This window comes from Ovis aries, chromosome 1, assembly GCF_016772045.2.
Source record: "Ovis aries strain OAR_USU_Benz2616 breed Rambouillet chromosome 1, ARS-UI_Ramb_v3.0, whole genome shotgun sequence".
Lineage (NCBI taxonomy): Eukaryota > Metazoa > Chordata > Mammalia > Artiodactyla > Bovidae > Ovis > Ovis aries.
Genome location: NC_056054.1, coordinates 238,245,601 through 238,256,413, shown reverse-complemented (window position 1 = coordinate 238,256,413; position 10,813 = coordinate 238,245,601). Strand labels below are relative to the sequence as shown.

At 40.6% G+C, this 10,813-nt stretch overlaps 1 protein-coding gene across 1 annotated transcript in view; it reads left to right on the top strand.

Annotated features, from left to right (window-relative positions):
• The first annotated feature begins 257 nt into the window (after positions 1–257).
• Positions 258–10,813, top strand: part of SELENOT (selenoprotein T) — a 29,575-nt gene continuing 19,019 nt past the window's right edge. The window contains exon 1 of the mRNA XM_004003256.6: positions 258–511. Within this exon, the coding sequence (XP_004003305.4) occupies positions 372–511 (140 nt within the window). The 5' untranslated portion in view covers positions 258–371. The remainder of the gene's footprint in view (positions 512–10,813) is intronic.

Here is a 10,813-nt window from a genome sequence, read left to right as displayed (position 1 = left end):
CTCTTTTAGCTCCCACACCTGAATCAAGACTGTTAAACACGTGTTCTTAAACGTCTCGGGGATATAAATGTCTGAATTAAACTGTATACAGAATCCAGTTGTGTCGCGAGCTTTCATCAACTGGCTCCTCCTGTCATTCCACCCCACAGCCTCCGGCGCACACCCAACATGGTGGGTCAGGACAGTAAAATGGGTCAGCGCTCCCTCTCACAGCCTGCGCCGGCGCCGGGATGCGCATGCGCATTCCTGCTTCTCTCGTCGACCTTGGCGGATCGCGTTTGCGCGGTGGGGATCAGTTCTCAGCACCCGCTCGGCTTTGGGCTGGCTGCGGTCTCAGTGTGAGGGCGGCCGAAGTGGCTGGCTCGTTTAAGATGAGGCTTCTGCTACTTCTGCTGGTGGCGGCGTCGGCGGTGGTCCGGAGCGATGCCTCAGCCAACTTGGGCGGCGGCGTGCCTGGCAAGAGATTAAAGATGCAGTACGCCACGGGGCCTCTGCTCAAGTTCCAGATTTGGTAAGTAGGTACGCCGGTTCCCGGCCGCGCCTCTGCTCGGCCCCTCTGACTACGCGAGGCCCCGGATCCGCGGCCTAGAGGGCTGAACCTTCCCCGGCCCGGAAGAACGGCGCCAGCAGCCTTCCGCCGCCTGCCTCCTCCGGTCTCTTCCCGGGGATGGCCTGGCCGCCCTCCTTGCCTCCAAGCACAGCCGCTCACTTTGTTTTTATTTTTATTTCTTTGGTTTCTCGAATGAATGGAATGGGAACGGAGGGAAGGGGAATGGCAAATACTGAAAGGCGAAGGCTTGGGGACACTTGTCAGTACGGAGAACCGGTCGGCGGCGTCACGCCACGGCCATCCGGCTGCCTTGCGGAGGTGGGTTATGTATGAGTCGGCGCAGTGTCAGCGCGGGAGCTCCAGCGTTTGTCACTGGCTTCACTTTTCCCCTCGCCTTTCTCGGGTAACGCCTGGCGGCCTCGCTGCCCTGCTAGACGAAGGTTAACTTGGGCCATTGGAGGGATCCCGCGAGGGACAGACGTCTTTTTCTCCAGGATCCGCCAAAGTGACTGTTGGATGAGGGAGACGGGATTCTGATAGCTGATGGGCTTGGATGGGGAAGCTGATTCTCCGTTTGCAATTTCCAAAGTGTTTTTGAAAAGGAGCACGTTGCCCTTCTGACAAGCGTTCACTCCCAGACAACTGCATCTTCTTCTCCAATCCCCTTACTCCCGGGAGTTCCTTGCCCTGGCATCTCTCTCCACCTTTCAGATCTCTTGGGCCTTAGAAATAGCAAAAACAATCCCTCATCCCCCCAAACCCGGCAGTTTTTGACAATTTTCTGTAAGTTTGTTGTTACCTAGATAAGTACTAGAAGCAGAATAGCAAGGCATGCGATAAGGTAAGTGGTATTGGGGAACGTTTGAAAGGCTCCGATGAAAAACAAAAAACAAAATTGTAAAATTGTAGAAATTAGAATCCTGTATCTCAAAAGATGGTTTGTTTTTTTGTTTTCTTTCCTCAGAAGACGGTGGTCAGGTTAGTAAATCTGGAGAATCCTGTTATTTTTGAATACTGGTGTTGGCTTTAATACATTTAAAGTCAGTTTTTTCAAGCTTCATGTATTAATATGTGTACTAAAATTTAGATTTTCTGCTTATCCAATTAGCTTTTTGCTCAATCTTAAAGACTAAGCAAATCTTTAAAATTAAATCAGTTTAAGTGACATTTAAAGAAAGTCAGAAAATAAGATTTTTGAAGTGAAAACTAAAACCTTGCTTCTTTCTGATTGAAAAAAGCTTCCTGTAGTGTTTACTGTGTGCCTGGCATATATCATTGTATATCATCTTTCATTTGTGATACTGTAAATGAGAATTTTGGCTTGACTCCCCCCTCCCTGTCCTTTTTTGTTGTTGTTGTTGAAAGTGGCAGTCTTCTTACTACTTATAAATATTATTAAGAATTAAGTGTGATACTTTTGGATTTAAGTAGTTAAAAAAAGACTGCATTTTCCAAGTTAAGTAATTTTTCTGTTTCTTATCTCTGGGTTTCATTTGTGCTTTTCAAAAATATTCTTTTACAGTTGGTTATATCAGTTTACTTGTCACAGTAATTTAACAAATGTACCTTCCTCTTAGGTACACAGCAAAGTTTTGAAAATGTATAAATAAATGTAGGGAAAGGCATTCAGTTCTTAAAATTAAGCTTCAAAAACGTCATAAGTACTTCAGTTGAACTTCTTTTTTAAAGATTATTTATTTAATTATATTTGGCTGTGCTGGTTCTTAATTGCTGCACGGGCTTTCCTTTAGTTGTGATGAGTAGTGGCCACTGTCTAGTTGCAGCATAGGGGTGTCTCATTGCGGTGGCTTTTCCTGTTGCAGAGCACAAGAGAAGATCGCCGGGGCTTCAGTCGTTGCAGTGTGTGGGCTCAGTAGTTGAAGCTCCCAGGCTCTAGACCGCAGGCTCGGTAGTTGTGGCAGGCTTCGTTGCTCCTTGGCTTGTGGGATCTTCCTGGATCAGGGATGGAACCAGTGTCTCCTGAATTGGGAAGCAGCTTCTTTACCACTAAGCCACCAGGAAAGCCCTCAGTTGAACTTTTGTTACTTAGTTTTTGTTTCCTTTTATTCTTTAAGTAGAAAAGTACAGACTTGTCCTAAATTCTTTTGCAGTCATCCTAAGCATGTTACATACAAAAATGCTTCACTCTTAAAAAAATATATCTGTATATGGCAAAAAAACCTGTTAATATGCCCTGTGCCCTTTTGTGACCCAGCAATCCCACTGCTGGGCATATACACTGAGGAAACCAGAATTGAAAGAGACATATATACCTCAATGTTCATTTCAGCACTGTTTACAATAGCTAAAGACGTGGAAGCAACCTAGATGTCCATCGGCAGACAAATGAATAAGGAAGTTGTGGTACATATACGCAATGGAATTACTCAGCTATAGAAAAAAAAAGAACACATTTGAGTCAGTTCTAATGAGGTGGATGAAACTGGAGCCTATTATACAGAGTGAAGTAAGTCAGAAAGAGAAGCACCAATAGTATATTAATGCATATACATGGAATTTAGAAAGACAGTAATGACGATCCTATATGCAGGACAGCAAAAGACACACAGATGTAAAGAGCAGACTTTTGGACTATGCGGGAGAAGGTGAGGGTGGGATGATTTGAGAGAATAGCATTGAAACATGTATATTACCATATGTAAAATAGAGGACCAGTGCCAGTTCAATGCATGAAACAGGCAGGGCACACTCAAGCCAGTGTACTGGGACAACCCAGAGGGATGGGGTGGGGAGAGAGGGGGAGGGGGCGGTGCAGGATGGGGGGACACATGCAGCTGTGGCTGATTCATGGCAATGTATGGCAAAAACCATGACGATATTGTAAAGTAATTATTCTCCAATTAAATTAATTAAAAAAATATGCCCTATGCCCTACCAAATACAGGTAAATTTAGCTTGTTTGTTACTTTTTCCCCCTGAGACTAATCTGTATATAGTAAAGTGAATATTTGGTTTCTGATTTTGATAGAATCTCTTGGGCATTTATTTGCAAGTTTGGGAAAAGAAGGAAGTTAAGACGAGGATAAATCTGTGAAAATTATTTTAATTCCATTTAAAATCAAAGTGCTGTAAAGTGCAGCTTTTCATTAATTACCAGCGTTAACAGAGAACTCATTTTTCCCAAACTTTAAACTTTTGTTTTTTCAAACTTTTATTTTGTATTGATGTGTAGCCAATTAATAATGTTGTGGTAGTTTCAGGGGAACAGCAAAGGGACTTAGTCATGCATATACCTGTATCCATTCTCCCCCAAACCCCCCAGGCTGGCGCATAACATTGAGCAGAGTTCCATGGCTATACAATAGGTCCTTGTTGGTTATCCATTTTAAATGTAGCAGTGTGTACATGAGCTATTTTTCCCTTCCTTTCCATTTCTTTTGCCTTTTATTATTTTATATTCATTATGAGTACTCTTTCTGTAACTCAATATACCATCTGTTAATTGTGGCATTTTTGTAATTGCTAATAGAACAAAATAATGCATAATGGAATTGAAGAGAGAGAGATCAAGCATGCTGAGTAGCTTGAACAAACTTCCTATTCTGTTTTCATGTATTTTTTCAGTAAATCCTCATTTAAGACCCGCTTGTGCCAAAGGCTAAAGATAACTTGGTGAGCAGGGCAGATGTGGCTCCTCTCAAAGCCTACTGAGAAGCACAATATAACTGAATGTTTGGTTTATTACATCAGCTGATCAAGCAGTTGAAGAAGATGCATGTAAGGATGTTGCATATTTGGAGGAAAATTTATACTGTTTACTTGGACATTTAAGCATTAAGCATAAAAAAGGAAGTTTTCTGATCAAAACTTAAAATTCCCTTATCACATTTTTTTTCCCTGTGATTTTTGCGTAAATGTATTCTGACAGGTGCTGTTTGGCATGTTTGTATGCATGCCTTTTTCCTCCCATATATGTGAATTAACATGTAATCATACTTACAGCATAGTATCAGTTGTTACAGTTTAAAGAGATTACTATCTGCAGCTCTTCATGGTTAATACTTAGTCAACATTTGACAATTGATTTTCTAAGAATAGTAGATTAAAGTTAAGATTTCAAAACATAAGCGGAATGCATCAGAATTTTCCAATTTTTGTTAAAGAACCCATTGCTATAATTTTAGGACAACCAGTTTCTAAATGGAGTTTTAAGAAGTAAATGGAACAATTACTAGAAGACATTTTAATTTAAATTTATGCCAATTTTTAGCCTTTGCTTTCATAGTATGGAGGCAAGAAAATAAAGACCAAAGACTGATTTGGATGTTAATATTGATCAAGATTAGTAAAATGCTGAATGGAAGAAATCTGAGAAATCTTGAGTTATAGTTTTTTAGACAAATATTTGTATGTTTAACAAATTTTTGCACCCCAAGTCTATGCAGCTGCTTTGTTTGGTGCTGGGAGTTCAGTTCAGTGCTCTCATAGATGTTAAAGGCAAGAATAGAAGGCAGTCATTAATCCATGACAACACATAAAATTACTGTTGTGTTAATTGCAATAGGAAAGTAATATAGTATGAGAGAGACCTAGTCACAGGATCAGGGAAGGTTTCCATGAGAAAATGAACTTTGAACAGAGATTTGAAGGTTAAAATATATTTAGAGAGCACTTTTGAGCAACGGAAATAACACGTTTGGTGGCCTTATAGTAGGAGAGAACATAATTTCTTGAGGCCAAGGCTTCTGACCTCAAAGACCAGATAGAAGGTGGCACAGACCCTGGAAGGTCTGGAGGGCCACGTTAAGGAAAAATCAGTAGGTATCACTGTGGGAAAGACATTGTGTGTGTTAGTCACTCAGTCGTATCTGACTCTTTGCGACCCCATGAACTGTAGCCCACCAGGCTACTCTGTCCAGGGATTCTCCAGGCAAGAATACTGGAGTGGGTTGCCATTTCCTTCTCCAGGGGATCTTCCTGACCCAGGAATCGAACCTGGGTCTCCTGCATTGCAGGCGGACGCTTTACCATCTGAGCTACTAGGGAAGCCCCTTACAGGGGACAAAAAATAGATACGGGGAGACCATTTAGGCGGACTCTTGGAATTGCTCAGGCAAGAGACAGTGGAGCTTGGAATAGAAAGATAGTGGTAGAAGTAAAGGGACAGGTCTAAGAGATCTTTCTGAGATTAAGTTAGTTCCTAGTGATTACATATTTGAGGGGCTGGAGAGGTGGCATGGAATGAGACGTGTCAAAGGTGGCTTCTCAGTTCTGGAGCGATGTCTAATGATAAATGGTTAAAAGAGAGAATAGTTTTTTGCAGATTTGTGTGTGTGTAGTGGGGGAATGAAAGGGGAAGAATCCTGAATTTTTCTTTTTAACCGAAGTGTAGGTTATAATGTTGTGTTTGACATCTACAGTAAAGTGCTATATATATTATATATATTTTCTTTTTCAGATTCTTCCCCATTGTAGGTTGTCATAAGATATTGAGTGTAGTTTCTTGTGCTGTACAGTAGGTCCCTGTTTACCTGTTTTATATCTAGCAGTACATATTGATAATCCTAAACTCTTAATTTACCACCTCCCCATCCCCTTTGGTAACCACAAGTTTGTTTTGTTTGTTCAGTTTTAAAACTAAAAACAGAGTAGCCAGGGCAAAATCCTACAAAGAAAGTTTCATCTCTCCCAAATAGTCACAGTAACTGAACCTAAAAACTTAAATAGCAGGGATTATATTTCTCCAAACCTAAGATATGATAGATTGTACGATACACCACTATTTTATGTAGCACTCAGAAGGGAAAAAATATGGCCATTTAAACTGTGACACCCTAATGATTATGAGATAAATTTTGGTTTTTAGGAAGATGCTAAAAGGGAAGAATGTACTACTTGGAAACAGTGAAATAAAGGAGTAATAGGAAGTTGATCCAGATAGTAGAGTAGTGGTAGAGTGCTATAGAGATAAATAAAATGGTAGCTGTTGCACCTGCCACTATGGTATATGTTTAAAGTTGTATAGAATTTAGTCATCATTTTGTTTTGACCATTTTGAAGATAAATAGCAGGAGCTAACTGAGTGCTGTGCGTATAATAGTTGTTTCTTCTTAATAATGAATGAAGTACTTTAGTTCAAAGCATTTAGATGTAAGTAAAATATGAATGGTTTTAAGATTTTATCTCCTCTTACAGAAAATTAGAATATTGTTTCCTTATAGTTTGCCATTAAGGTAAGTGGTAGCCAAAATCAAATTTAATATATCATTTAGAAACCTCATAAATTTTGAATGGTGTAGTTACTGGGAAGCTGAGCATTTACTGGACCAGCAGTTTAGAGGTCTAAAACGGTCTGCCTTTTTATCTTCTGAATGACTTAGGAGAAATTATATATCTCTTTAGCTTTCCACTTTTTCTTCTGTACAATAAGGATATTGGTTGTATTCCAGTTACTTATTTATTTAGTTATTTTTATTTAAAAAAATTAATTTATTTTAATTGGAGGCTAATTACTTTACAATACTGTAGTGGTTTTTGCCATACATTGACATGAATCAGCCATGGGTGTACATGTGTCCCCCATCCTGAACCCCCTTCCCCCATCCCATCCCTCAAGGTCATCCCAGTGCACCAGCCCTGAGCACCCTGTCTCATGTATTGAACCTGGACTGGGGATCTATTTCACATGTGATAATATACATGTTTCAATGCTATTCTCTCAAATCATCCCACCCTCGCCTTCTCCCACAGAGTCCCAAAGTCTGTTCTTTAATTTGTGCCTGTTTTGCTGTCTCGAATATAGGGTCATCGTTACCATCTTTCTAAATTCCCCGTATTTGCATTAACATACTGTATTGGTGCTTTTCTTTCTGACTTACTTCACTTTGTATAATAGGCTCCAGTTTCATCCACCTCATTAGAACTGATTCAAATGCATTCTTTTTAATAACTGTGTAGTATTCCATTGTGTATATGTACCACAACTTCCTTATCCATTCGTCTGCTAGTGGGCATCTAGGTTGCTTCTATGTCTTGGCTATTGTAAGCAGTGCTGCAGTGAACATTGGGGTACACGTGTCTCTTTCAATTCTGGTTTCCTCGGTGTGTATGCCCAGCAGTGGGATTGCTGGGTCGTATGGCAGTTCTATTTCCAGTTTTTTAAGGAATCTCCACACTGTTACTTCTAATATTCTATTAAGTACCATTAAGAAACTTAAAGGAAAAAAGTGAAAGCATGTATGTATGTCTCATTTACATCTTTGTCACTTAAGAGTGTAGTTGGAGTCCTCTAGTTCATCTGATTGATGTTCCCTGCTTTCCAAAAAGGAAAATCATGTTTTCAAATACTTTATCTTGATTGAGATGCAGCCTGAAATTGATCAGAAATTGTGGCCACGTAGATGTTAGCAAGAACTGATAATCAAGCCCTTAGTTTTTTTTTTTTTTTTTTTTTGTTTCTTGATTGAAGGACAATTGTTGTTTTCTGTCAAACCTCAACAAAGCCCTTGGTTTTTAATGCCCCCTTTTTCATACCACTTGTTTTCCCTTTCTGTTCAAATTTTAGGAAGACATGATTTTTTTTTTTTTAACTGTAACATTTAAAAACCAGTTGTCTGGTAGGAGAGACAGACATATAAACAATATTACAGTAAAACATTCTGTTCTGAGTGTTCTAAAAGAAGTCTTAAAAACCCAGAGGGAAGAAAGATTACCTATTCAGGAGGTTGGAAGGCTTTGCAGAGAAGGAAATGAAATCTTGAAGGGTATGGGGAACTCTATCAGGAGATACAGAGGATGAGCTTTACTAGCTAAAGGAAGAACACATGCAAATGAAGCCTGACTCAGCACAGAGGCAGAGCAGACAGGAAATAAGTAGAGCTGGAGTCAGATAATCTGTTAAAAACACCCAGCACAGTATACTGCTACTGCCATTTATCAGCTGCTTGTTATGTAACTTATTGTTTGTATTCTCGTAATGTTATAATGGTAACTTCAGTAAATAAACCTTTGAAAGCTTTACTTACTGGCTTTCACCTTAAAAAAATTCAGATAGATCACTGACTGTTGATGCTGAAAGCTTAGCTTCTCTGTACACTGGTGCGGAATTGAATCTCAAAGACAGAGTTTTGGGTGAAGTAGAAAAGGATCTGCCTACCAAATAGGAGATGTGGGTTTGATCCCTGGGTCAGGAAGACCCCCTGGAGAAGAAAATGGCAACCCTCTCCAGTTTTCTTGCCTGGGAAATCCCACGGAAGAGGAGCCTGATGGGCTAGAGTCCATGGGGTCGAAAAGGAGTCAGACACAGCTTAGCAACTGAACACATCAGCAGCAGAAAAGAATAGTTTTATTGGGCTTCTCTGGTGGCTCAGACGGTAAAGCGTCCGCCTACAGTGCGGGAGACCTGGGTTCGATTCCTGGGTCGGGAAGATCCCCTGGAGAAGGAAATGGCAATCCACCCCAGCACTCTTGCCTGGAAAATCCCATGGATGGAGGAGCCTGATAGGCTACAGTCCATGGGGTCGCAAAGAGTTGGACACAACTGAGTGACTTCACTTTCACTTCACTTTCATTGGTTTGCCAGGCAAAGGAAGACAGAGCAGACTCCTGCTTTGTGTCCCAACCCAGGGGGATTTGATGAGTTTTTACAGTAGTTCAGGATGGGGTTGCTGACTGGATTAGGGTATGTGCAGGGCCCCAGGTGGTCTTGTTGAGCTTCTGTAGTCTCTTAAATCTCACCTCTGGTGGTTTCTTGACTACTCCTTTCCTTATAAGCAATTGTTTCGTCTGCCCTTTGGAACTCAGGGAGTGTCCTGGAGGTTAGAGTCTTAGCTACAAGAAACAAGGGACAAAAAGGCTTCTGTACCAAGGAGCCCCACAGGTTCCTTCTTGGTTTCACTATGAAAATAACTTGTTTGTTGTAAAAATAATTAAAAAAGAAAGTATATAGAAGAAAATGAAAAATGTTTGTAGCTCTTTGATAACATTTTGAAGAATCTTCCTTCAAGCTGACTCTTCACAGACACATGCTATATTTTATATTAATGAGTTCATAGTTCATAGTTGTATGGTTTTATGAAATTTGCCTTCCCCGTCACCACTTATCTGTTCATATCAGTAAACACTTTCTATATCAACAGGCATAGTGTTCCATAAGATAGGTATTCTTTTTGTGTTACTCACTTAGTCGTGTCCGACCCTTTGTGACCCTATGGACTGTAGCCGGCCAGGCCCCTCTGTCCATGGGATTCTCCTGGCAAGAATACTGGATGGGTTGCCATTTCCTTCTCCAGGGGATCTTCCTGGCCCAGGGATGAAACCTGGATCTCCTGCATTGCACCAGATTCTTTACCATCTGAGCTATAGGGAAGTCCACAGGTGTTCTTTAATTTATTTAAGCTACTCAATCTTTTGTTTAACATTTATGTTTGACCTAAGTGTTTTTTTTTTAGAATGCATTTATTTTTGGCTGTCCTGGGTCTTCAGTGCTCCCGCAGGCTTTCTCTAGTTTCGGTGCACAGGCTGCTGGTTGCAGTGGCTTCTCTTGTTGCGGAGCATGGGCTCTAGAGCCCATGGGCTTCAGCAGTTGTGGTGCCTGAGCTTATGGAATCTTCTTAGACCAGGAATCGAACCTGTGTCCTCTGCATTGGCAAGTGGATTCTTAACCACCGGTCCACCAGAGAAGTCCTATGTTAATCCTAATTTTTCATAAAATTACTTTGTTAAGGTGACTGTCAGTTATCTAGTGTACTTGTCCAATTATTTCCATAAACTAAACCCATAGAAGTAAAATATTATGATTACATTAATGGGTATCACATTTAAAATTTTGACATAGTTAAACTAGGTAATACTCTCACTAGGAGATCTTAAAGTAGGTTGGATTTTTTAGAATTCTCTAGTTTATTGCTCTGTAATTAGAGAATGTGATTGCTGTTATATTTTATTCCATGGACATACTGAGGACTTAGCCCTCGGAGACAGCCTCTCATCAACAAGGGACTATTACAAAGAGGTAGGGGAGGAGCCAGGAGTTTTTGCAGGGGAAAAAAAAAATGGTTATCAGAGTGTCAGATTACTGAAAGAATGAATGAAAGAAAAACCTCTCAAGTCAATGAATTTAGTGCTTTTCCATATATGGGAAGTTGCAAGAACTGACATTTCTTTGATACGTATTTTAACTGTCTAGGTCCAGTATCCTATTTTTCTCCCTCCCAAATCCCCTCAGGGTGCGCAGCTGGGGGTGTCTGCAGTGGCTGATGGCTTCACGGTTGCAGCATCCTTTGCTCACTGAGATAGCTGACG